This window comes from Alternaria novae-zelandiae (assembly GCF_023758075.1).
Source record: "Alternaria novae-zelandiae strain BMP 2774 chromosome Unknown scaffold_23, whole genome shotgun sequence".
NCBI classification, from domain to species: Eukaryota; Fungi; Ascomycota; class Dothideomycetes; order Pleosporales; family Pleosporaceae; genus Alternaria; species Alternaria novae-zelandiae.
Genome location: NW_026056983.1, coordinates 447,421 through 473,237, shown reverse-complemented (window position 1 = coordinate 473,237; position 25,817 = coordinate 447,421). Strand labels below are relative to the sequence as shown.

General features: G+C 52.3%; 10 protein-coding genes across 10 annotated transcripts; 6 read left to right on the top strand and 4 right to left on the bottom strand.

Moving 5' to 3' along the window:
* Window positions 1–282: 282 nt before the first annotated feature.
* Window positions 283–1,476, top strand: J4E88_009321 (uncharacterized protein; the record flags this gene model as incomplete). The annotated part of the gene is made up of 3 exons (XM_049402924.1): window positions 283–497; window positions 558–843; window positions 907–1,476. The coding sequence occupies 3 exons, from the start codon at window positions 283–285 to the stop codon at window positions 1,474–1,476; spliced, it is 1,071 nt and encodes a 356-aa protein (XP_049251412.1).
* A 60-nt stretch (window positions 1,477–1,536) lies between these two features.
* J4E88_009320 (uncharacterized protein) lies at window positions 1,537–2,438 on the bottom strand (the record flags this gene model as incomplete). Its single annotated transcript, XM_049402923.1, has 2 exons — window positions 1,537–2,153; window positions 2,318–2,438. 2 exons carry the CDS (start codon window positions 2,436–2,438, stop codon window positions 1,537–1,539), a joined length of 738 nt encoding a protein of 245 aa, XP_049251411.1.
* A 736-nt stretch (window positions 2,439–3,174) lies between these two features.
* On the top strand, window positions 3,175–3,528 carry J4E88_009319 (uncharacterized protein; the record flags this gene model as incomplete). The annotated part of the gene is made up of 1 exon (XM_049402922.1): window positions 3,175–3,528. One exon carries the CDS (start codon window positions 3,175–3,177, stop codon window positions 3,526–3,528), a length of 354 nt encoding a protein of 117 aa, XP_049251410.1.
* Window positions 3,529–4,983: 1,455 nt separating this feature from the next.
* On the top strand, window positions 4,984–6,283 carry J4E88_009318 (uncharacterized protein; the record flags this gene model as incomplete). Its single annotated transcript, XM_049402921.1, has 2 exons — window positions 4,984–5,071; window positions 5,127–6,283. The coding sequence occupies 2 exons, from the start codon at window positions 4,984–4,986 to the stop codon at window positions 6,281–6,283; spliced, it is 1,245 nt and encodes a 414-aa protein (XP_049251409.1).
* Window positions 6,284–8,273: 1,990 nt separating this feature from the next.
* J4E88_009317 (uncharacterized protein) lies at window positions 8,274–11,584 on the top strand (the record flags this gene model as incomplete). The annotated part of the gene is made up of 4 exons (XM_049402920.1): window positions 8,274–8,281; window positions 8,350–8,905; window positions 8,951–11,432; window positions 11,484–11,584. The coding sequence occupies 4 exons, from the start codon at window positions 8,274–8,276 to the stop codon at window positions 11,582–11,584; spliced, it is 3,147 nt and encodes a 1,048-aa protein (XP_049251408.1).
* Window positions 11,585–13,595: 2,011 nt separating this feature from the next.
* J4E88_009316 (uncharacterized protein) lies at window positions 13,596–16,336 on the bottom strand (the record flags this gene model as incomplete). The annotated part of the gene is made up of 5 exons (XM_049402919.1): window positions 13,596–14,306; window positions 14,369–14,394; window positions 14,447–15,231; window positions 15,773–16,036; window positions 16,095–16,336. 5 exons carry the CDS (start codon window positions 16,334–16,336, stop codon window positions 13,596–13,598), a joined length of 2,028 nt encoding a protein of 675 aa, XP_049251407.1.
* A 263-nt stretch (window positions 16,337–16,599) lies between these two features.
* J4E88_009315 (uncharacterized protein) lies at window positions 16,600–19,638 on the bottom strand (the record flags this gene model as incomplete). Its single annotated transcript, XM_049402918.1, has 3 exons — window positions 16,600–17,617; window positions 17,663–18,302; window positions 18,354–19,638. 3 exons carry the CDS (start codon window positions 19,636–19,638, stop codon window positions 16,600–16,602), a joined length of 2,943 nt encoding a protein of 980 aa, XP_049251406.1.
* A 344-nt stretch (window positions 19,639–19,982) lies between these two features.
* Window positions 19,983–20,806, top strand: KPR4 (Ribose-phosphate pyrophosphokinase; the record flags this gene model as incomplete). Its single annotated transcript, XM_049402917.1, has 2 exons — window positions 19,983–20,202; window positions 20,262–20,806. 2 exons carry the CDS (start codon window positions 19,983–19,985, stop codon window positions 20,804–20,806), a joined length of 765 nt encoding a protein of 254 aa, XP_049251405.1.
* A 90-nt stretch (window positions 20,807–20,896) lies between these two features.
* Window positions 20,897–22,974, bottom strand: J4E88_009313 (uncharacterized protein; the record flags this gene model as incomplete). Its single annotated transcript, XM_049402916.1, has 2 exons — window positions 20,897–22,776; window positions 22,827–22,974. The coding sequence occupies 2 exons, from the start codon at window positions 22,972–22,974 to the stop codon at window positions 20,897–20,899; spliced, it is 2,028 nt and encodes a 675-aa protein (XP_049251404.1).
* Window positions 22,975–24,510: 1,536 nt separating this feature from the next.
* Window positions 24,511–25,444, top strand: J4E88_009312 (uncharacterized protein; the record flags this gene model as incomplete). Its single annotated transcript, XM_049402915.1, has 3 exons — window positions 24,511–24,799; window positions 24,861–24,895; window positions 24,944–25,444. The coding sequence occupies 3 exons, from the start codon at window positions 24,511–24,513 to the stop codon at window positions 25,442–25,444; spliced, it is 825 nt and encodes a 274-aa protein (XP_049251403.1).
* Between the last annotated feature and the right edge of the window lie 373 nt (window positions 25,445–25,817).

Genomic DNA, 25,817 nt, shown 5'->3' with positions numbered 1-25,817 from the left:
CAGTGTAGGTACCCGACGCCGCATGCTCAGCCGAAGCCGCACGTGCTGACCCAATCAAACAGCCGCAGCCGTTTGAACATGCCGGAGATATTTCGCAGCATACCAGGCGTTTGTCACTGTGGTGTTACCGCTTTCACAGACGCGGTTTGTTGGCGGCGATAGCGGGGTACGCGAACTGGGAAGGGGCAATGCTGACTCATCAGCATCTGCTCACGCTCTCACGTGTATCCCCACTACCATTTCCTCAACATCACGACAATTTTCCGCTCAAACGCCACTACCATGACGAACGAGCCGCAGAGTCTACGAGGTCTATTCTCAAAGGCGGAGAGGGCGCGCGCAGAGCTCTCTTCGTCGTACGAAGCAAACAGTCCGACCTACCAGGAAAACCTTAGCGCGACAATCGCCACGTACGAAGAATGCCTGAAAATATCCGAGCAGGTGTCGCTTTTCAGTCCGAATGAGACACTGGAAGACATATCGTCGTCTGATCTACAGTACGTGTTATGCTACAACCGCAAGATACCGTGCACGTGGGCCCTCGCTTACCCTTCTAGATACATGGCGATAAACTACCACTTGGCAGAACTCGTACAGAAGATCTTCAACACCGACGTAGCCTTACGGAAGCAGAACCTACTGCGGGCACGGGGACACTATGAGCGATTTCTCAAGCTCTTAGATTCCTATGATGTGCTTGGCAAGGCAGATGCGAAACTCTTCGAAGTCTACGCGGAAGATAAGAACAACTTCTCTACCGCCAACACGCGGGATGCCGCGGCGAGACGGGACGCAAAGATTTCGCGATTCAGGGAGGAGAAGGAATTGAAGCGGAAACTAGAGGTATGTGTCCACACTAACTTTGCTTTCAAGGGTCGAACCTAGAGCTAAGGCCTGCAACAACAGTATCTGCGACAGAATCCCAAACTTGCCGAGCAGGATGAGCAAGTGGTACGAGAGTTGCATTTGACCAACTTGGCGTTCATGGTGCATCAGACTTTCGCTTCGTTGGAGTCAATGGCTCAAGAACTGCACATCATCTCGCTAGCCCCACCCGCGCCCCCACAAGGACAGGAACAGCAAGCGCCAGACGGCCGACAGGACGGCAGAGATAAAGACGGATACTCCGAACGCCTCGATGGTCAGTATGGCGGCCTGAGATATTCCGGCCCCATCTTGAGCGGCGACGGCAAACCCATGCGGCCTTTTACGCTATTGGATAGCCGTCAGACCCTAAAGAAGAACGTTTTCCGTCCGGATCACAGCCTGCCAACTATGACGATTGACGAATATCTAGAGGAAGAGAAGCGCCGGGGTGGCATGATCGAGGGTGGAGGCCCGCAGTCTGAGATCCAGGCTGAACCGAACGAGGACGATCTTGTCGCCGCGGACGAAGAGACGATGAAGCAGCGAGCGTGGGATGAGTATGTAGAGGCGAACCCCAAAGGCTCGGGTAACACTTTGAACAGAGGTTGAGCGTGGTTTGAGCGGCAGATCAGATACCCAGCAAAACAAATGCACCACCAAGGGAAGACTTTACAACTTCTCGGCTGCTAACTCCGGCCACTTTGCCGTCACCAGCTCGTACAGTTCCTTGTTCAGCACTCCGTATCCCTTGACATTGAGATGCAGCCCGTCCGTAAACCAGCCCGCTGGGAACGTCTTTGCGCCCAATAAGCCGCATCCCGGTGGCACATCCTGATCGTACTCCCATCCTTCTTCTGCAATGACTGCGTCCACCATGTGCTGCCAGTAGTTGAGACCAACGACTCTGCCCGTCTCTTCGTACTCTTTCGCGATCTGCATAAGCCCATCTGCATACCTCTTCTTACTCATGTAAGTCTTGTACCTTGGTCCTTCCTTTCGTGACTCATTGATCTCCTGTATTTCTCTTGCAGACCTGCTTTCTCCAGTATCTACCACAGACCCATTGATGGGTGGGGGCGTGATCAGAACTATCTTTGTGTTCTCCATAGCCTGCTCCGTGAGGATGGTGTCGAGGAACTCCCGTATGTTCGCTGAAAAGGTGGGCCAGGGAACATACTCCTTCTCGCCGATGAAGCAGGCGTCGTTTGCACCGAGGAAGATGGTGAAGAGGAGGGTCGGTGCCGCCTCAGGGGCTGTTGCGCTGCTTATTATACGGACAAAGTCTGCTTTCAGACGGGTTGACGTGTAGCTGCGTAGTTGGTGAGTGCGCCGACCGTCAACGTTAATTGGGGTTTGTACCCTGCTTTGCCTATCGTGCTTGTCAGCATCGGATCTGGGCTTTCAATGTTGTTCTTGCTGCTCAACGCGCTAGCATATCATGCCGTAGTACCTTCATTCACAACCCTTGCCTTCCCTAGGTACTTATTCTCAAGAAACCATCCAATCCCTTGCGTCTTCTCTTTGAAACTCCACTCGGTCATGGATGCGCCAAACAAGACAATCTTAGCCATGTTTGCAGCTCGTCTGATCACTCAGTTTGAAAAGGATAAACGAGAAAGCGTCTACGCGAAATGCGGAGTGAAAGATGGTGGGAGAAACTCATTCGCATTACCTTCGTTGACGATCCGTACCTTGTGCTGATACTGTTGCCTAAGAAACAACCCGAAGCCTTGCGTTTCCTCGCTAAAGCTCCATTGGGTGAGCGAGTCTCCGAAAAGCACAAAGTCTGGCATGTTGTTTGCGACAGATGAAAGCGATGCAGTGATTGGTCGTTCTTTTCGTTTCCAAAACGCTTTCTTGAACATTTCGTTGAATGTTGGGAGGCTCTGCTCCATCCCAAGTGCTGAGAGTGTTGGCGCGCGCAACCCGATGCGGCACAGTCAGGCGGCGCTAATGCACGTAGCACGTGTAGCTAGCACACCTTGAGGGCTGGCTGGCGTTGGGACGCGTCTTGTTCGCGTCAGTTCATCAATCGCGGACCTGCATATGTTCGATGCACAGAGCTATATCACAGAACTCGAAATCATAAAACCACGACTTCTTACGGGAATTATGGATCTTCGCCACTGCCGAAGCGGTCACGATGACATCACATCTTCGTGCAACGATTGAATCCACAACACTCGTCATGCTTTACGGCATTTCCAACACGACTTTCTGGAGACCACTCAGCTTTACGAATCCACCTAATACACAATTGAACGCGCTGAACCAGTATATCACGCAGCATACGACCATCTCCCAAACATGTCGTCCATCAGCCTCCGCCTCCGCGCGCTCCAGCGCCCTGTCGTATCTCAACTCCGCGCCTTCACCACTACACCCAGCTATGCAAAGCTGATGGACACGCCCAATCCTGCCTCCAACCTCCCAGACCCTTCTGAAAACTCCTCGGCCGCACCAAACGCCAAGATGCGTTCGGACACGCAAAACACCGACCAGCAATCGAGTGCGTCGCCTGACGAGCACAAGACCGGCGACGACCATCCGGCGAAGCAGCCAGACCACCAGGCGCAGCCGACTCGAACGACGGGAATCGGGGGCGAGACAAAGGTGCAAGGAGGGAAAGAGGGACTGGGTGAGAGGGGCGATAAGCAGTAGACTGGGAAGAGGACACAGGATGAGATCTATGGGAAGAACGGAACGGAAGGGTTGATGTTGAACAAAGGATACCAGGTGGGAGAACGCGATATACGTCTATTCCCGGTTTAGCCAAGCGATATCTGACTTCTCCAATCTGACGTCTCCTCATGTCATAGTTCCAGTACTGTTCCACCTGGCATTGTGCGTCACAATACGAGCGGTTGGTATCGTCAACAGAAGAACTTTCGTCACGACAGCTCACTCGTTCCACTTCTCAGTGACCGAGGCTCATACTCGCCGACCTGTCCGGCCCTAAGACGTAGTTTGTAGTAATACAGCGGCTAGGTCGCGACTACCGGAGCAGATCAATAGGTGGATAAAAACATCCAGAAGAGGTGTCTGATAACCGATAGTACCTACAGTAGGTACTGGTGCTCGCCGAGGTAAAGTCGCATCATACACCCGTACTCGGACAATCGCTTAAGTGATGCCCACATTCCATGCAGCACACCGTGGCACCAGCATGCAAAATCACGGCAATATGATCTGATTCCTGATCAACCCACCGGCCCCCATCGTGAAAGCGGACCGTAGTCAGCAAAATCGGGAGACCGAGGAACAATGATGCCCAGCACTAGCAGCCGATTGGTTTAAAACCCCCTCTCCATCCACACTTCATCCACAATCACGGCCCGTCGCGCAAAACACCGAGTAGAGATGCAGTGGACGCGTTATTCTAGAACAGAGGCTAACAGTCTCGATGATCTAAACACGGCAGCTCCTAAAAACCGATACTGCCTTGCAGGTCCACAGCTGGTGGCCCTAATCGTCCTGTGGCGTTGCGGACATGCGCGGGACGGTCCTTGTCATTGTTTCGCATTCGCGTTGCAATTACCACAGGAACGTCGGCTTACTCGATCCCATTGCCATCTGAACTTCAAGACGGAAGGGAAATTTTCTGCTCAACCATGGAGCCGCGATATATAGCTTCAAGAGCAGAAAAGACATCTTGCGCGAAAAGTACGTGTGTGTGGATACGGGTAAAGTGGAAAAGACGGCGGGGCTAAAACTACTACCATCAGTGTAACCATCCCTGCCAGGAGGCCTAGTTTTCATCTCGTGCCGTTTGCAAGTCTGAACGGCGAGGCTGCCAGCAGCCACGGGCTGTGTAGTCGGTCGCCTTACGCAGGTTGCCGGTCGAAGGGCCTAACATCATTCGGCATTCGAGATTTATAAAGTCGACGGGAGCGGCTGCATTGTCGACCATCAACCACATCGCTGGCTTAACATTCGTGAACTACTCGAGTGTTTCTTCAGTATGCGCTTTGTTCCTACTTTTGTTGTTGGCCTTTTGGCCAGCGCTGTTGCTGGCCGCGTTGCACCGCGGGGGATGCTCATTGACAGGCCGATGTAAGTCTGCCCGCTCGTAAACATGAGCGTATACTGATGCTCCCATACAGTGTCGCCCATTACATGGTCGGTCAACTCGATCTCGATGAGGTTGTGCAGGATATTGAGGAAGCGAGGGAGCTTGGTCTGAACGGCTTCGCGCTCAACTTCGGTGAGTGATTTTCATCCACAAAACTTCAATCGAAACCCGGGCTAACAATGAACAGATCAGTTCGCGTCTTGGTCCAACCAGACTGTTAAATACATGTTCGATCACGCAGACTATATTGGCGGTTTCAGCCTTTTCTTTTCCATGGATCACCACCCAGGCTTATTGGGGAAACCTACGAACTACGCCCAGTACTTCAACGATCACAAGGGCCGTCCTTCCTATCTTCTAATGACGGACCCTTCCGATGGCAAGACCAAGCCTGTCCTATCGACATTTGGTGGCGAGACCATTTCCAACGACGATTGGAACAAGTTCAAAGGAAAGGTGGGCAACGTCCTCGTCGTCCCTGGCTTCTCTGAGATCTACAACCCCACCGCAAACTTCTTCAATGACCGTGGCGCGATTGACGGTGTGTTCAATTGGAACTCATGGCCTGCGACAAACGAAGGCAAAGTCGCCGTATCTGACGCGACGGACCGTGTGTTCAATGACGCCGCCAACAAGGCCAAGAAGCTGTTCATGATGGGCATCTCACCTTATCAATGGAAGCATTTGGACTATAAGCAAAACTGGTACCGTCGCGGCGAAGACAACCTCGAGAACCGGTTCGGTCAGATCCTCAGTGTCCAGCCTGATATGGTGCAGCTTCAGACCTGGAACGATGCCGGCGAGGGCCATTACATGGGACACCTGCACTCGACGCCACTGAACGAAAACACAACGAAGGTCATAACAGGGTACGACCATACTGGATACTGGCAGATTCTGAAACCGTTCATCGCTGCGTGGAAGCAAGGCGATCGTACAACAGCTAACATGTATCCCACGAATGGCAAACCTGTCCAAGGCACTTTCTGGCACCACACTCTTACCGTCAATGGCAAATGCACCAACGACGAGGTGCCGCCATCCGCAGACATAAAAAAGGCAGCTGAAGATGCCGTGTCTGGCGTTCTACTCGTCGCCAAAGGCCAGACGAATCTCATCGCTGTTGTCAACGTTGGCGGAAAGAAGCTGGACCAAACGCAGAAACTCAAGCCAGGATTTAACAAGTTCAAGTTCACCGGCCTGGAGACGTTGGTCCCAGGTAAGGTGCAGTTGGAGGTTTGGGATGGAAGCACCATGGTGGGAGGCGGGTATGGAAGCATTGAGGTGACGAAATCGAAGCCGCTTTGCAACTACCAGTTCCAGGTCGTTGCGGTGCCTTCATAGATATTTCTTGAGTAGGAGGGCAGACTCCGTGTCGACGGCTGGGTGCCGGCGTAGCAGGCAAGTAGATGTTAGGGAACACTTTCAGATAGTCAATGCATAAGTGTTCGATGAAAAGTTTCCGAACTGTACCTGCAGCGTGCTTACTGTGCCTCACATTGAAACAAATGAGCTCATCTAGCGTTTCTCCATGCTGCATGTGCCTGTGTGCGCTCTTAGCCGGTTAAGCGACGCCGTACAAAGCGGTGTTGCAGATGTGTGATTGACGCATGTTTGAGTACATGGTGCTATATTGAAGCACTATGAACGAGACTATCTGAGGCGCAGTACTGTAGTATTGAGTCGAGATCCCATGTCGTCTAGGTCAACAATCCGGAAGAATTAGAGTGATCAATGTGCATAACGCGATTTTCGACTAACTTTGCAGGTATGTCGTCTCGGTGCACAAGCTCATGTTATGATCGACCAGCGCAAGGGTTTGGCCAAGTTGTTGGGTCTGCGTAGCCCCTCTGGCGGCCTGCGGCCACGGGGGCGATCACGTTTGCGAACCCTGATTGCGCGGTATTACTATGAAGCCGATCGGAAGCAGAGCCGAGGGCGCTGGATTCGCTGATCTTGATAGAGAAGGTGCAATGGAAAATGTAATGAGACGGCGGGATGGCGCGGATGAGCTACCATGAGTCCATTGGCGGAAGCACGGCGGGATCCTTGCGATAAGAGGAGTTACGGGGCAAGGCTGCACATCGTGGTATGGGTACGAGGCTACCGTGTTGTCGGTATCGGTAATTGGCGATAGCCTGGATAGAGGTCAGAAGCTTCGGCGCATCCCGCGTAGCTCCACGGCACGACTCGTCCAAAGTCTATTCTGTTGTGCTTCCAGTGGAGAGCGATCGACCTCAACTACTCCTGAACAGCGAAGAAACTAATCGGTTAGCGATTGGGTTGGAAAGAGTAAAGTATGCTGCAGTTGGACATGTGAAAGATTGAGGTAGAGTGCATGCAGGGCTGCCACATGTGGCATAGCTCCTGATCCGAGCCCTGATGCGCCGTGCCGGAATATTTCTGATATAGAGGTATGACCGGAGCGGAAGATAAGCTATGACTGACACATGTAACCATTGGGTGATTTTATGTGATGAGTACAGACTCGAGTTGGAAGGGTTTCTCTCTGCCACGCCTGATTGGAGGTGCGGCGAGCGGCTGCCGTGATGGAAAGGCTGCTCGAGTCCACTTGGGCTGCGCAGAACTGGGTAGAGTTATCACCGAGAAAACAGGGCCGCCCAGGGTGTTCCGAAGTGACGGATATGGGCAGGAGGCCGTGACAGGATGGCAGAGATACGTTGGCGATGTTTGATCGTGTTTGAGTATGCATCACGCGATGCTTACTAGGAGCGACTAGGATAGCAATCACGTCTGGTAATTGTGTGACTGGGCGTTGATTGACGATTGATAGTTACACACGGAAATGGTGAGAGTGGGCCGAAGGCAAATGGGATGGCTTCAGGGGTGGTGGGCACAAGCAAGCATGGTGGCTTCGAGGCCGTTTGTGGTGGCTTGCAGGGCCGTGACGCACGGGCATCTCTCGCATGCCTCTAGCCGCGACTGGGCGCTGCACCTCGGGTTAGCATCATCAACCCCAACAGGCCCTGCGCGCTCTTGGGACGCCGGCAGTGAGACGTGAGATTTGTTTTGGCGCATCTCTGGGGTTGGTCGATAGCGCCGCGCATCACTGAGGCATGCTCCCGCAAAAGCACCTCCGAGCAATTGCGAGCAGGCGGAGCCATTGAACCCTCTGCTGCGGCTCGCTGGTCCCTCATCCTCACCCCACGCACTCGCGCTGTCAAAAAGCTTTGGCTCCCCAGACCGGACCTGCATGCCCAGTGACATGCCTACTGCCTGCTGGACCCTCGTGCATTTACTGTAAACACTCATATACGTGCACGTCGCCTGCCGTAGCGCATCTGTACCACGGCAAGTGGAGATACAAGACACCATGTCAGGGTAAGCCGCGATACCTGCTGTCTTAGTAGCCTTAGTAATACTTCAGACGGAATCGCTAACATGTCCAGTTCCATGCGCGAGTCGCTGAAGGCTCTGAACACGACCTTCGCGGCCACTACCGTCCCCTACCCTCTCCCCGACGAGCTCTATGCGACCATAGAAGCCTTCCTCGAGCGCTATGACGACATCGACGACCACGACTCCCAGCGCTTTCACGATGATCTCCACGCGCTATACCTCCGCCACGTCGCCAGTAGTCCCGAAAAGCGCGGCGCCTTCTTATCAGCTCTGCGACTGCTTCGGCCCGCGATAACGGGCGAGGCGCGCTTGACCGCCTGGTGGAACTCGGCGCTGAGGCCTGTCATCGACGGCATAGGCTACAAGAAGAGCGAGATTGAAGATGCGAGGGCCTTTATCCAGAGCATACTGGTGTACGACAATGAGGTCGACAAAGATGGCGAGCACGCGCGCTTGTCCGCCCTCTTCACCAAGAAGATACTCGACGCATACTTGGCGCGGACCAACGTGCCTGCTTCACCTGAAGATGCCGTGAGGCCAGAGAACGAGTTTGTGGCCCATGAGCTCGAAGCTGTCCTGGTCGACTTTGGGCGCAAGATGCCCAAGGTGAGTACCTTCCCTCAGTATCATGGTCTTCACTAATACATCCAGGTCCTCCTCCTCACACTCGACAATCTCCTCCTACAGAAGCAGCATCGCATACAGGCCTTGAACCTGCTCAGTGCCTTCGTCCGCCTCCAGCCGCCGCACCTCCACCTCGTCCTCGAGACCCCGCTCATTCAGAACCTTGAAAAATGCCTGCTCATAGACAACTCGTCCACTGTTATCGAGCTCGCTCTCGTCGTCCTCATCATGTTCCTGCCTCACATTTGCGGAGCGCTGACCTCTGATCACCACCTCGAGAAAATGTTCCTGGTCTACTGTCGGATACTATGTTGGGACAAGTTGGGTAACACTGACGAGAAAGGCGGTGATATGGACATGCAAGACGACGATAGTGAAGAGGGGGATGACGAAACCGATGCCGACTCCGAACACGCCTGGGAGCAGGTGCAGCCATCCATGGACTACCCTGATAGCCCGCCGCCGACTCTTATGCACTATTTCACCTTCCTATACGGTCTCTTTCCCCTCAACTTCATGAGCTTTGTGCGCAAGCCAAGGAAGTATCTCAAGTCACTCAACTTTCCAGGCGCGCGCGACTTCGACCTGGACCAAGATCTCATCCACAGCCGGACGGAACCCTACCGTCGCGTTCATCTACTCCACCCGAACATGTTCACGACCACAGTCGAAGACGAGCTGAGCGAGAACAGGTGGCTGAAAAGCGACCCCGCAGACGTCGTCATTGAATGCATGGACCTTTGCGTTGCCGTATCGTCGACTTTGGAGGACCCCGGCCCACCACCCAACGCAGCTTTACCCCCTGTCCCAGAAATACCCTCGCAATTCACTCTAGACGATCAGGACGGCACAACAGTACACGAATCAGACGCAAGCTGGAGGAATACCCAGTCGACTATGAACGTTTCGTCAAGCGATGCTCCAGATGTTCCCGATCTTGAACTCCCACCAAGGAGCAAGTCTATCAAGTCTGCGGTATCTATCAGGTCCATGGCCTCACCGTTGCTGAAAGGTCGCGACATGATGGATTCTCCAACACTGCCGCCTACTAAAGATACAAAGAAGCCGGATATGTCTGGTCAATCCGCACAGCGGTTCGTGGCACATCAACCCGGCCTTGACAGTTTCGCCCAATCGATCTCCGGCAATCAATCTACCCACCATGACTTCCAAAACCACACCATGGCGTCTTTGCAAAGAGAGATCATGCTACTTCGGAATGACCTCAACTTTGAGCGGTATCTCAAATTGCAGCATCTTGCTCATATCGGACAGCTACAGCGGAAGCATATCAAAGAAGCGACTGTGGAGGCGGAGACCCAGAATTTGATCAACACCAACAAGACACTAAAGGCCAAACTCGCCAAGGCAAACGAGCTGTACGCCCAACTCAAAAAGGAAACGCTTACGAGCCGGAGCCAGTCCAAGAAATGGGAAAGCGAGTTGAACAACAAGGTCCGGTCGTACAAAGAGAGTGAAAAGACCTGGCACAGTGACGAGGGCGGTCTGCGATATGAGCTCCAAAGGACGCAATCAGACTATGAGCAACTCAAGAAGATTGTAGAGAGAGCTGAGGCAGAGCGACTAAAAGCCCAACAACGGACCAAAGCGTTGGAATACGAGCTTGAAGACTACGCGGACATCAAGCGGGAGCTTGAGGGTGCGCAAGATAAGATCATAGCATTCGAAGACCAGAGGAAGGAGCTACACACCCTCATTCAGGAGCGGAACGACTTGCGCAATGATCTCGAAATCGCAAACATGCGATTGAACAGCCGTGAGCAGGAACGCGAGCGGTCGATCAAGGCTTACGAGCGCCGGATTATGGAGCTCGAGTCCCGACTACAATCTTCCGACAGAAGCACTGGCAAGCCAGGGCAACTGCCGTCTTCCGTGCAGCAGATGCTCGACTCTGCGCTTGCAGCGAGCAATGCCAAAATGCAGCAACTCAAGAAGACTCATTACCGCCTCCTTGAGCAACACACCGAGCTGCAGATGAAGTACCATGAGCTCGAAGGGGAGCGAGAGGCTGAGATGGGACAGCTCTACCCCCGGGACAAGTCTGGTCATATCGATTTTGGCACTTCACGGGTTAGTCGCAACTCCAGCATCCGACAGGCGACCAACTACAGCTCGAGATATTTGACACCTCTATCTACTACCGAGGCCACCCCAAGCGAGGAGCAAGAGTATTACGAATATCGATCGCCGGACTCCGTCCACAGCCCAGGATCAGCCGCGTCACCACCTCGTCCTGCTCGGCTTGAATCACTACAACAGGGGAAGCCGCAACGATCTCAAACAGCGCCATCGCCGTACCCTGGGTTTGGTGGCGGATACGGACCAAACTTTTCCGCAGCATATGATGCGTCTCTTCACAATCAGTTTCAGGCTCCAAAGCCTCAATCTAGCGGGCAGAGTAGCTTCTCCGCCGACACCGATGGAAGCTCAAGTAAGGAGAGAAAAGACAAAGTAGACCCAAAATCGGAGGTCCGGATATACGGTCGGGGTAAGTTATCGGTATCACGTCCTGCAACATCAGAGGCTGACTATGAGACAGGCGGCGCTCAGAACATCGGAAAGAAGGTCAAAGAGAAGGAACAGAAGAAGCCTTCGTCTTCCAAAACTGGTGGCTTCCGCGGCCTCAAGGGCATAATGTGATCGGATTGGGTCACTTACTTGTTTTGCATGTGGTGCTGCCGATCGAAGGCGCCACCATCTCATGAGACGGAGTTTTGCGTGACGCGCCTCTGTCACACTCGGTTATCTGCATCCTTCTCTATCTCGTCTCGCTTCGGCACGACTACAACGGCCACTTCGTCATCGCAGTCGCGGCTCAACATATTTCGTCCGCTCGTCTTTCTTTTGTTCATTAGTTTCGCATCTATGTATAACGACACTGCATGACGCATAGGCCGTTTCAACGCCTACGACTGGTTGCATAGCGGCATAGTCCTCAGATACCTGCCTCCAATGGCATCTTAGCATCGACTTACCCGTCGACTGTAGCATAGTCCCAAGACTAATAGTGTAATACATTGATACCAATCACATCCATTGATCTCTCCATGCGTACACTCATGCACCAGCATCATACCGTTCCTCCAAAACGCAAGCATGTATCGAAGGCGCCCACAGCAAGAGCGCCCTCCCGCCAAGACACTAACACGCTCTCATTCGCGGAGAGAAGCCGAGACCTGACAACCACCTGGACCGCACCTGCCATTCAGATCCCCACGACACCACCAACACGCCGAAGATCGAATCGCGACGATTAATATCCACAGCCTCAGACCTAGGAACGCATCAGGCCCGCAACTACTGCAACCGCCATCGCAAACAGTAAAGTTTTGATGGGCCCCGAGTACTTGCTTTTTCCTCGTCTGTCCACACACTTGCAACAGTCAGCCCCCTTGAAGCTAGCGCCGTTGGCACTATTCGGAAAATAGCTCACAGGAGATGTCATCCCGCACTAACACGTACGACTAAGACAACGGCCGCCTTGCTGTCCCCTTCCCTCCTTCCTCCCCACGTTCGCGGCGGCCGGGAGCGCGAGCGTACATAAAACGGGTCGAGCGTGTTTGGTACTGAACTGGGTGCCGTAACGTGGGGATCCTGGTCTGACATGCACTACTCGGTAGATAACCAACTACGACTGATCGCATAAGGCATCCATACGGCAGATACGCGGCACAAGCCAAGACCTATCGAGACCCCGTCGGGCTTTCCATAAGCAAATGCTTTCTCGACTCACGCGTCCTTATCGTGCAAAGGGCTGACTCGTGTTGCTGAGTCGGGGTCGGTTGTCGCTACGAATAGTGCCGATGGTTCAACAAGTGATCAACCGTGTCGCGGAGACGGGTGCTGCCACACTGCAGGCGCCGAGGAGTGGAGAGGGTGTGTGTTTGGAGGTGCGCTAAGTTGTGCCGCGCAAAAGGAAGGAGACAGAATGTGGAGCGGATGGGTACCCGAGCTTTTGCATCTAAGGGGGGCTTGGGTGATTGGCTGGGTTGGGAAACCGGTCGTTGAGGAGGGGGATGAGTTTGTGGACGACATCGCCTGGATTTTGTGCTTGAAACTGGAGTCTTTTCGCGAGGGACTTTGGGTGTGTACATTGGTAGGTTGGTCATTTGTGCGAAGTCGTACTCTGATACCGTTACCATCCCATGGTACTGCTGACGACCCATCGCAACGAGCGACTCGACTTCTGGATTATGGATGTATCTATCTAAATAGGTCTTCTCGAAAAGAAAAGCATCGTCAGCACCGGACATTGGTGGGTTGGTACATCGATGACATTAGTTTGTCAGTGTAAAATTGTCGTCTCTATACTTCACCACGGCACCGAAGAATGACTCTGCCATGAACGCGTGATCCGTGGAAGACCTATGTAGCAGGAAAGCGAATGCATGATATGCAATCATGCTAACGCGAAGCTGAGATGTAAGCATATATCATTAGTTAAGAACGACATTGGCCTTCCAAGATTACATTGTCGTTGGCAAACGTGTTAATTTTCTGTACTTCATATTCTATAAACACATTGTAGTCCGCAACACTTGCAGCCAGAATCTCAGCCAGAAACCACCTTGCTCATATCAAGAGCCTTTCCAATGCCATGTCTCTACCAATCAAACGCATCGAAAGTACCTCAAGACCCATTAGCCCCAGCTCATCTGCGCATACCCTGTGGGAGTGGTACAGTCTCCCTAATACCGGATATGCTCTGACGCGGCTTTGTACGTTGATTATCGAGGGGTGCCCTTATGACCTCCATACTAGAGCTTTGATTTCGTGGAGCTGTCGGAGACGAAGGGGGTAGTGGACGGTTCCGCGAACTGCCCGGTAGGCTACTGTGCCATGTTTTCTGCCAGAAGACCCTTGCTTCCTTCTCTTTGGCAAGCTCTGCTGACAGCGCCTTTATCGCGACGGTCTTCTCCGCCCGCTTTCTCATATGACCGGCGTAGGAGCTCCTGTTATAGGCTCTCTGACGGTCGACTTTTGAAGTGAGCGTGGCGATTGTACCTCTCATCTCTTCTTTCTGTGCTTCCCACTCAACCTTTTCCTCTTTCATCGCCATGTACATGGTTTTGTAATGTACAGTCTTCTGTTCTTGATCGATCAGCATAGCCTTCCAACCCTCGCTCCCTTCCTCTTGCTTGAGACGTTTCGCAGCAGACCCAGCTAGAGCATGCTGGATTTTGTACTCCTCTTCCCACGTGTCACGTTCTGACTGTGCTTCGCGTCGCTTCGTTCTTTCTCGCATCAGTTTGTCTTTTGCGACACTAGTCTTTGTCTCCTGTTCCACGAGCTGAGCTCTCAGACTTCGTACCTCGCGTTCTATCCTGGCGTGGATCTGGGCGTCACGATCGATGGTCGTCTCCTAAGGCGATGTGTTAGAGATCGCAGCGTATGGAGACGTGTTGGTCGGAGAGTTTGACTTACGAGCTGACGCAGACGTTTGTTTGAGTCTACACCATCATGTTAGCCAGGTCTTAACAAATCACGAACACATTGTCTTACTGCGTGGTAGATCATCAGTCAGATCATCGTTGAGGTCTGCAAACTGGCGTTTACGCAGAACGAGCGGAGCTGGGTTCCTATCTCGAACTACCAACTGACCATTTCGTTCAGTAGATGAAGGAAGCACGATATGGTGCAGTCCACGACTTGGAACTAGAGTAGTGGATCCATTTCCCGAATGCTGATCGAATTCGGTATTGTCTGCGTTGTCCCGGGATCTCTGGTGCAGGCTAAAGTTTCTGCATGCCTGTCTGAAGCTGCTCAGTATGTCCGGGTTCACCGAATCCGTGACTTGCTCCAGGCGTCCAGTCTTGAGGAACACGAAGTTGATCGCAGCTTCAGTCACAGCTCTTTCAAGCTTACGTTCTGAACTCATGCCAGGCCTCGTGTTCTTGTAGTCAAGAGCGCCGCCGATATAGCTGAAAGGCGGATCGTAATACACTTTCGATGAACGAACGTCATGAAGTAATGGGGTGACTTGGACTCCAGCGCCGGAGTAGTAGCGTACACGCTCCCCTGTCGCTTCAGCCCACACTGGGGGGCCCCCGCTCTTGAATGTGTCATGGCCGACGAGGAGCATATGACACCGGCGAATTGTGTTTTTCTCGTCCAAGTAGACCTTCTCCCCGAATGTGTAAATGTCCACGTCTGCGATAGCTGCGAATTGGTTTGCGAGCTTGCCGGCACTGTATTTGGTGAAGTCATCAAGAACGTACTTCTTCTTGAGTAGCATCGCGACCGGTGGGAGGAGTTGTACGCGAGTTTCGATCAGTGTTGCCGCAATGCTATTCCGATCGCTGGTCAGTGTTCGAGCTTCTCGAAAGTATAGATAGAGATCTTACCTGGGGTACTATCGCTGCCGCCTTGCAAGTCTGAAGCGAGTAAGCCTTTTCTCGGAATTCCTGGGTTCCTTGAGTAGGAAGGTTGTTGTCAAGGAAACCAAAATTGAGAAGTGGCGGAGAGGTGTCGCGCTTCTCGCCGCCAAAGACGCGCTAAGCGTCAGGGCAAACGCACTCGTGTAACGTCAACGAAGTGAAGGTGGACTTCACGAGGAGACTGACTGAGCTGCGAGAACGGTGATTACATATATTAAGACAGAGCACGAACAAGACAATTATGGCCATGTAGGCCGTCCGAACTAGATGAAGAAAGATGGACACATTTCAGAGGTACGATAAAGGCCAACCAATTAGTGAGGTCATTGATCATAAGTTGGAATTATATACAGGTCGCGATGTACCCGTCTTCGCCCTAAATCAGACATCAGCATCTTCAAGTGATAACCCGATACAGCCTCACTCACCCCCAACACGTGTGCTGACTTACGCCTTATACACAACCTTGCTAACCTTGTACTCCACCACAACACCAGGCTTTCCTTCGCCTGTGATGAAATGGCCGGCAGCGACATACGTCCCGTTCTGCAGGTCCTTGTACTTCTCGTTGCCAGTCTCGAAAGTGAAGTTGACAAATGAATCGCCGTAGTCCGTAGTCCTAGCATCCGAGGCACCAGATAGCACCTTGCCGACACCAGGCGTGAGCTTCACGGTGCCCTTGTAGTACATTGCCAGAATTGTTCCATCGTGGTTCCTATACATTCATGAGCTCATGATAATATCCGAGTAGATAGAGATAGCTATGCACTCACTTGACCTGACTCCTAACATCCAAGCGCATGTTTCCGCCATCGGCATCGTTGTGAATATAGTCGTAGCCGGTACCGTGCAGCTCTCCATCCAGCTTTGGCTCGAATCCCGGTTCACTCTTCACTGTACCGGATACCATCGGGACGATGACCAACTGCGCGCCATGCTGGCCTCCAACTTGCATCGGCGCATCGATGTCGACGCGGACAGTGAAAGCGGGTTGGAGAGATGGGAAGCCTGACATTTTTTTTGATGTTGCAGAAGGATTTTGGTAATGGTTTTGTGGAATTGATTGCTTGTATTGGATGCGATCCTTAGTATGTACGATGGGTTTGGGGTGGAGCTAAGCTATGTAGTTGAATGCGGAAGCTACCCCTCTGACCCCACTTTGAGGAGCTTCCTTCTTTCCGCACCGGTGACGGCATCAAATGAGAGGCATCCGCTCTGTGCACATGTAGCATTTGTATTCCGGGGTCACATGTACGGAACGATGCGCCAACCCGAAACTCAAAATCCACTGATCCTCCCCTTCTTTTTCTTCTTCTTGTCTAGCTTTCCTCCAAACTTGCCCCGCTCGACTTGACTTTGTGGCATCATGAAGCCACCAGTCTGGAATGGTATCTGGCTTTGACTTTGGCTCTGACTCGGTACCTGACTGCTACTACCCATACCACCCAGCATTGGCCCTGGAGAGCTTCTCGGATATGCGTTAAGTTGACTCGCAGTCTTAGCCCTCATGAGCTCGTTCTCGCGTTGTTGGCGCTTTTCCCTACGTTCCTTCTTTTTGCGTTCCTTCTCGCGTTGTTGCTGGCTCTCCTCATCTAATTCTTCCGCCCGAAGAGTACGCTCCATATTGACCCAATTATACACACGCGGATCCTTTCCTAATTCCCAATGCGCGAGACTCTGGGAAACGTTTGGCGGAATGATAACCGGGTCTTTGAAAGTTTGAAGATACTTGCTAAGCCGACTGAGGGGGTCTGACGAAGCTGGCTCCATGGAAGGTATCTCGGGTGGGGACGATCCATACACAGAGGATGGAGGCAAAGACGAAGGTGGTATAGATGAGTATGGCGGTGTCGGTAACGGCTGAGAGGCAGAATATCTTGAGGTGAAGTTGGAGGTAGCCTCCTTTGGTCTTGCAGGCAAGATGGGTAAGGCTACGGCACTGTCCTGACTCTGCCCACGCTGTATGCTAACAGCGGGTACTTGGATCCGATCGTCACGTATACATGTGCTTGAGAACATCAACTCCGTAGCGATTCGCCGAGCCAGAAGTTCTTGGCGTTGCCGAACGCGAATTGGCATATCGGGTGGCATAGGCGCAACCCACGTCTGGAGTATACTATCGTATGCGTCGGAAATGGTGAGGTCGCCATCGTCGGTCAAGCCAAGTACGCGCATAGCTGCGATACGCTGAACATCCACAGTATCTTGACCATTTGGCGAAGAGAACAGCTCTTGGAAGTTGGACGAAGCTTCGTCAATGTCTGCAACATGGAACTGTGCGTGCGTAAACTCCATCCTGCAATTGTTAGTTCAGAATGCAAACAAGACCCAGTTCACTAACAGAGTACCCAATGGTAAAGGTGGCAAGTCTGCACCAGTCGCCAGCATTTCGTTCACCTGATCCATGACGGCCACCGCATCGATGGTACCCGAGACCTGCTCCGCCGCGCTCTTTGACTGAGATAGAATCTCGCCCAGAGAAGCATTGTCCCGAGTTTCCGGCATGGCAGCACCGTCTGAGGATCTGCGCAATTCTGGCTGCTGCCTGCCAATCTTGGAGCTTGGTAACCCTCTGTCGACCAATCCATTAGGCACTATGAAATCCTCGTCTTTGTTGCGTGGTTTCGAGTTAAAGATGAGGTTTCTAGGGCGTTTGATCGTGCTTCGCGTGAAGTCTACAACGGCATGGTCGTTCTCGGTGGTATGTCCTGTCGAGGTGCTCTGACTCCAGACAACCAGCTCGCGCGTACTTAAGTCGGAGAGCGTCACAAACAGTTGGAGGAAAACGCAGTCTTTCTTTGAGTATTCCCATCGCATGGGCTCGATGTACAAGTTGGTTATGTGCGCGGAACCACCGATGGGTATGTCTAGCAGGGTCGGATCTGAACTGGTAACGAGGCCGGAAGAATCGGAGGTATTGCTGCGGAAGCTTTGTATTTGGACCAAGTTGTTAACTCGAGAGTGGAGCATAACACATGTTTCTATCAGGCTGTGAGTGAGAGCTTTTGTCGCTCGATTGATCTGCAACTTACCATCGTTCGACAGCATCTGCACGCTTATGTGAAGTGTGAAATCCTCCACGCCCCGGTAGTGCCGCCAGGATGTGAGGACTTTAGCTCCAGCTTCACCAGCCCTCGGAAGCAGCTCACTTGGTACAGTGACCGAAAGGAGGAATAAACGAGTGGAGGTCAAGACGAAAACCCGACTTCTATCTCTTGGGTGTTGCTTGACATCCAAGATCCAGTCTGCCGATCGCTCACTGAAAAGCTCTGGGCAGGGAAGGTATGACGTTGTCCTGCCCTTGATGCTGACGATGCTCAAATGGCGCCTGTTGCACACCAGCAACGTCGTTGTATCAGCTACCCAGAGAATCCTCGCCCAACCGTCTTCGCAAGCTGTGTCCCCGTCCTCTTCCAGTTCATCGATCTTTCCACGAAGCAGGCATGAAGCCGAGTACGTGCCAAGTCTGGGCCGATGCTCGATGTCCCATACACTCCATGTCTGATTCAGGTCGACGAGTGCAAACTGCAACTGGAAGTCTGGATTGAATGTGACGTCGACATGAGCAAAGCCATCAGTATCGTTCTGACTTATGCTGAGTATAGGGTGGAGTTCGATCGAGGAGGCGGGTAAGCGGTAGAACAGTGAGACAGCGGAAGCGCGTGGTCGGCGGTGGTAGTCTGGGTGGAAAAGGACGGTACGGGTAGGCAGTCGCACAGCCAGAAAGGGTCTGCTGTCATCCGAATGCGAAAAGTGAACTTGCTGGATCGGTGCCGCTTCCTCATTCCAGAAGCCACTCTCCGTATCTTTCAAGGTCGGCCCTTCTATCCATGACTTCGGGTCTGCTGTCCAACCGTGTCTTTCGTTGTCTAGGATTGACAACTGCAGTATGCTACCAGATTCTCCCGTCGGCAATGCAGCTATTTGCCATGCCTCATGTCTATCCTTGGGTGAAATCGAACCGAAGGACAGTAGGTCGCCGACGAGCGGATCGTAGGTCGAAGCCGTGGATGATATGGCAGCAGATACTACAGCTAGATCGGGGAGGACTTCGGCTGCTGCAGAGAGCTGGGGGTGTTCTTCGATGCTGTTGCTGATCTCTTTCTGTACGCTGGTCCTACTCGTTAGGATTTCTGCAGAGAGAGAAAAAGTCGGTGTCGCATGACTGCTCGCAGAAGTCGCGTCCTTGGAAGTTCGTATGCGCTTGAATGAGCGTGTAGTATAGGGCCTGGCAAACGTCCACTCTCTATTATCCAAGTCGTAAGTCGCTGCACCGGGATGGCCGTAGTTCAGATCTTTGAGCGATCTGTCAGCCATTGGGCTGTCGTAAAGGTTCTCGATCCGTAACGACGCTGGAGTATAAACTCATTCTTTGTACGCAGAAAACGAACGACCGTATGCGAGAGCGAAAATTGTGTCTGTCAAGGTTGAGCATGCGCCGGACGCGATGATGAAAGTAACCTTGGAACCTCGCCAAAAAGTTCCACTAGCGCCAAAAGTCGCGTCGGCACGTGCATGCGCCCCGCTATCGTTCCTGCCGCGTTAGCGCGCATGTTTGTTTACGGAGCAACCATCTCATCCGCCCTCACCACTCAACGTCGCATCGCACCCCACCACATATTCGCATACGCCACGAGAAACTCCTTAGTCGAACCGCAATCATGACGACCTTCGAGCCCTCCATGAGCACCACCATGCGCGCCTCCTCGCACGATGCGCCGTCCATGGCCGACCAACTACCCAGTATCAATTTCGGATTCGACGATCTGCGCAGTCGCATGAACCAGTTCACTACACGATTTGACGCTTTCATCGAGAATGGCCGCAGACGAGTACTGGAAGAGCGCAACCAGTTCCGCATGAATGTTGCAGAACTCCATGGTATGACAACATCACATTTATCTGCGCGCCAATCGATCGCACACTAACTATCGCGACAGAGGATCAACGCATGAAGAAGCGTGATATCGAAATCCTCGAACTCAAGACAGCGCAGCACAGCCAGACAATCTCCAAGGAATCCCAAGAAACCTCTGAGATGCAAGAAGCCATCTCCGCCCTCACCCTCCAGCGCGACGAGCGCCTAGCCCACCGCGACAGCCTGCGCGCCCAAATCGCCGAAGTACAAAAGACCATCTCCGCACGCCGCGAAGCACAACTCAAACACCGCCGTTACCTCGATGGGCAAAGTCGGTACAACGAGCCAGAACTCGACTTCTGGGAGAACTATCTGGGCTTGAGGATTGAAGGGCTGGGCAAGGATGACAGACTGAAGTTCGTTTATACCAACGTTGATGAGAGGGAGTGGGACCGTGAGGCGTGGTTTGAACTGGATACCAGCGAGCGCGATTACAGAGTGCTAGAGATGCGACCGAAGGTCGAACGGGAAGAGGTCGAGACGGTTGTGGACAGGCTGAATGAAACGCGCGACTTGGCAAGCTTCCTGAAGGGCATGCGAGAGCTGTTCGTCGACGCATGCAAGTAATTGCGAGCAAGCAGCAGTCCTGTCATGATGTCCTTATGTAATTATGCCTTTAGTTTTGATAGATACCCGCAAGCAACTTTTCTTCTCGTCTCATCGACCGCCATTCTTGATCTTGTAGAACTCCGGTGCATACTCCGTCAACCAGTCCATCTCCACTGTACTCATATCCCTGATGTAGATCTTGTCTCTTGTAGACTGAATCTCAGTGTATATGACCCAATCCGCCTTCCGCGTGAAGAACACAGACGTCGGATGAGGCCATAAAGTCGTCTTTCCATCGACAGTGGTAAATGTCCCATCTGCCTTCATCCTCGCAGCATGTGCGAAGAACCCGGTCGTTAGACAGCGACGGACGCGCTCGGCGAGTGGCGTGCCACCAACCCTCAGCACGCCTGATGATGCGAGGACATTCTCTTTGACACCGAAACGATCCAAGTATGCTGCTAGTTGTTTCCGGACACTAACTGCCTTGACGAGCGACTTGTGGTTCAGACTGTTGGAATGACACCATGACGTGTTACCCATTCCAGCTTTCACAAAAGCTTCGTATACATTGTATAGTGTAAGGTGATCGCCTTCTGCTACGGCAAATTTCCGCCTCGCCGCATCAAGCTGCTTCTTTCCGCCGTCATGAGACACGAAAGCATTGCCTTGCAGAGTCATCATTGCGGCTATTGAGAGCATTTCGCTCAAGCAGCCAAACTCCGGTTCAGCAGCCTTCAATAATGCGCGAGCAAGCATCGGTTCGAGCGGAAGCTCCGCCATACGCGTGCCCAGGGGCTTCGTGAGGCGAGCATGAGCGTCCAACGCGCCGAGAGAGTAGAGTAAATCCAGAGCGCGCGTTACTAGTGCTGATGGCGGCGGCGAGAGGTAATCGAACCGCACCACGTTTGTGATGCCCAAATTGAGAAGCTGCAGAATCACAGGTGCGAGATTCGAGCGGGCGAGTTCTGGGAACGTGGCTTGCTCCAAGCTTTCGTAAACGCTTTCAGGATACAGTCTGAAGCATTTGCCCGGCCTCGTACGTCCAGCACGACCCGCTCTTTGTGTGGCACTAGCTTTCGATACGGGCACGACAGCGAGATTTTCGATGCCTAGATTGGCGTTGTAAGCGCGAAGCTTGACATATCCTGAGTCCACCACAAAGACGATGCCGTCAATAGTCAAAGATGCCTCTGAGATGTTGGTACTAAAAACGACGCGTCGCGTGTCTTGTGGCGGTTTTGTGAAGATGAGATTTTGGTCTTCTGTTGGTAAGCCAGCGTAGAGGGGCAAGGGCATGAGCCTTTGCTTTGATGAAGACATGTCGGCAATGCGGTCACTCAGCTTGTCGATTGCATCGTCTATTTCTTCACGTCCTGTTAAGAACACGAGAATGTCGCCTTCGCTCTCGTGCTCGTGGATCTTCATGACCGTGTCGATTGCTGCTTCCACGTAGTCGTTCGTTGGTTCCTGTAGGTACTGGATCTCAACCGGATATGTGCGCCCTTCGATACCGACGATGTACCCGAATTCTTCTTTGCTCTTGCCGTGGACCTTTTCGCCATCATCAGGGTTGAAGAAGTCAAGGAAGCGTTCCGCCTCTAGCGTAGCGCTGCTTACAACAACGCGCAAGTCTTCTCGCTTCCTCAGCACCTTTTTCAGTAGGCTCAAGAGTATGTCAGAAGACAAGCTTCTTTCATGTGCTTCGTCGACCATAATGACTGAATAGCGTGAAAGGAGCGGATCGACGAGCATCTCGCGCAGTAACAGGCCATCTGTGACAAACTTCACCTGCGTAGCCGCGGACGTGACATCTTCGAATCTGATACTGTACCCGACTTGTTGACCAAGAGGCGTACCCAGCTCTTCTGCTACTCTTGCGGCTACGCTAGTACATGCTATTCTCCGGGGTTGGGTGATCGCTATTTGCTTGCCGCCATTGCACCAGCCAGCTTCCAGCAGGAATTTTGGTATCTGTGTTGTCTTTCCTGAGGTCACGTGTTAGTTTTACCTTTTTTGAGAGATTCGGAACGCTTACCACTTCCTGTTTCACCAACAACAATGGTAACAGGGTATGTCTCTACTGTGTAGAGGAGTTGGTCTTTGAGTTGCGCGATCGGTAGTAAAGCGGGTGGTTTATAGAGACTTGGAATCAAAGCAGACTCAACGTCCTCATCGTCTGCCATGACTGTATATTGGAAATATAGTTAGAGGGAAAAGATAGAGGTGTGTCGGAGATGCTGAAAGCATCGAGTGCTGTCCGGCTTTCCTGGAGAGGACGCTAGCGATGTACGCTAGCCGTGTCGGGACGCTAGTGCCAGACAATGAGAACCTTGGAAAGCACGAAGAAGAGCACACTCACATCTTGCATCGCACTCCCAGTCATCCACCCAGGACATGTGCATCAGAAGTTTGCTCATCTAGCATTCCCGAAGAGACTGTATGCAAACTCATGATGATACAGCGAGAGATGAACTTCCCAAGTCGCCATGCACCCTGTGCAGGCCAGCTTCCTCATCACCGAATTGAGACATTACTGCATTCAAGCGCTCGTATCTACTAGCTACGCATACTCACCTTCTCCAAGAGACTCTCAGGATTTGAGTTTAGCAGTGAGTGCTACACGATTCCAGACGGGACTGGATAGGTAGCGTTATTGTAATCTATTTGGCCACCTCAGCGATCAAACACGCGTCGCGTAGGTATTCGCATGAGCCACCCACTGAACGAGGTCGTCTAAATTGCGTAAACGAAATGTATGTCCCCCGAAGTTGAGACTACGGTCGGCAATCTACGGAATGTGGCTATCATTGCAATTCTCGAAAACCGCGACTTTGATGTCCCGGGGCTGGCCCTCACTCGCCATCCAAATTCAGCATCTTGGCTAACAGTTCAGTAAGCAACGACCAAGTCGTTGACATCATCTCCGATTGGAAGTAAAGAGTACTGAACCAGATAGTGCTCTCTCACTTGTAATTTTGTTCAAAGCGATCCGAGGAGAACAAGGACGAGATCAAAGTGACATCGAGAGTACCTCTACTGCCTCAGGTTGGTACCTGGTCTATTACCAGAGATCGTATATATATATATGTATATATATCGATCACAGGCTCGCATCTATAGCGCTCATCCCACCTCTTGCTCACTACCACACGAGTTACTGCACTCGGAGTAGAATGGACTGCAAGCAGCACAGTACTTAAGAAACCTAACGAGCCCACTCACATTCACGCCTGTAGGGCCAGCGAACAAGATATCAGAGTCTGTCAGACCCGCGAATTATAATGCGTACGACTGCTTACATGCCCGAACAGATGTCGAACTCAGCCCCACTTACACTGCAGAACATCCAAGACTATGCAAAGAGATACTTCCCAGGCGAATTCGCTACGCTGCCTCCAATTGACTGGCTTCAGTGGCAATCAGCTTCGTCATATCGAACAAAGTCACAATTGAGCCTCATGATCGCTCCTTTGAAGCTATCCATCGGCCACAGTGGCCGGGATTCTCGCAACAAAGTTTGGGCTCACCAAAGTCTTGATCGTGTCCACAAAGTGTACCAACTATCTGGACTAGATCGAAAACTGACAATAGCTTGCCCATCGTCTCATGTCGACCTTTACCATCCGTTTAGAGCCGCATTCAGGGAACACAATTTCGGGTCTCTTGAGGGAGGGGAAAGACGTGGTTGCGAGTTGCGTACCTTAATTCAATACTACTTCATGCTGAAGGGTGCGATACCAGAAGTCGAACCTTTCTGGGCTTTGGGCAGTTTTGAATGGGCAGTCAGATCTGTCGCGTACGGAGCGCCACTCAACAACGTTTCAGTCGACCAATTCGGTCATGCTGCGGCAGAACGACTGCTTTCCATTCGATCTATGATTCCTCACGAACAGCAGACACCAGCTACAACACCCAATGCCGTCACTCTCCAGATACCAGATCTTTTGCCAAATGAGGAGCAGACGTGCACTGTCGAGGATCACCGCACAAACGGGATCGGAGGAATGGGTACGTGTTCGCCAGGTTCAATTGATCGGACGATCAATGTGTGGCGGCTTACGTACAATAGGTATGAAGACACACGGAACACGCCATACAGACCGAGTGAGTGTATCAACCCTAGATAAGCAACTTAAATGGTACTGACTGCAGGATCAGATGAAGAAACTCTTCAAGGGCCAGAGCGATGCCCGAAAGAAGGCTGACCAGTATCTAGCTCTCACATCAGCCGACAAGAAGGCGCATGTAGCAAGAATTCGTCAACTCGAAATTCAGCTCTCTGAAGAACAGGTGGCGCGTGTCGATGCTGATCGAGGCATAACCGCTCTAAGTGAACGGAACAAATACCTACAAAAACGACTCGATGAGGCTAATGTTGCTTTTGCTGAAGCGAAGAAAAAGCTGGAAATCGAAATCACAGATGCCCGCCTACAGAGACAAAGAGTACGCGCGGAGCAGAACAGGCGGATAGAGGCAGAGAAAAAACTCAAGGAAGAATGTGCTCGCACAGAAGTCCGGTGGCAGAAAGCGCGAGCTTTCTACACAAACCAGCAGGAGCTGCTCGAAATGCAGGTTGCAGACTGCACAGACGAAGAAAAAGAGGCGATCCTGAGGGAATTCCAGGAAGACTATGGAGAGTTGGGCCTGAAGTGAGAACAGCGCAAGCATCCGGGATTATCTTGAAGCGGTCTCAATGCTGAGGTACGGTAGGATCGCTGGGATGCAATGCGACGGATTTGATGATTGACTGCATTGGGCTAGAGATCGCGGTCTTCTTTGGATTGTATCTGGGTCTTATCGAGCGACTGGATGGGACCGGCATGAGTGTGACACTCAGAAACCATGGAGGCGAGATGCTGTATCGGGGCGCAAGGATCAAGATGGATCAAGTCCCGGTAGCAAGTGGCGGATGATTGATCAGCTCAGACAGTCTGAGCTAATGAACTGGAAATAGCATAAACATTGATTGCAATTCACCTTTTACGTTGATCGAGCAGTCGCGACTGCTGGTCAATGACGTCTGACG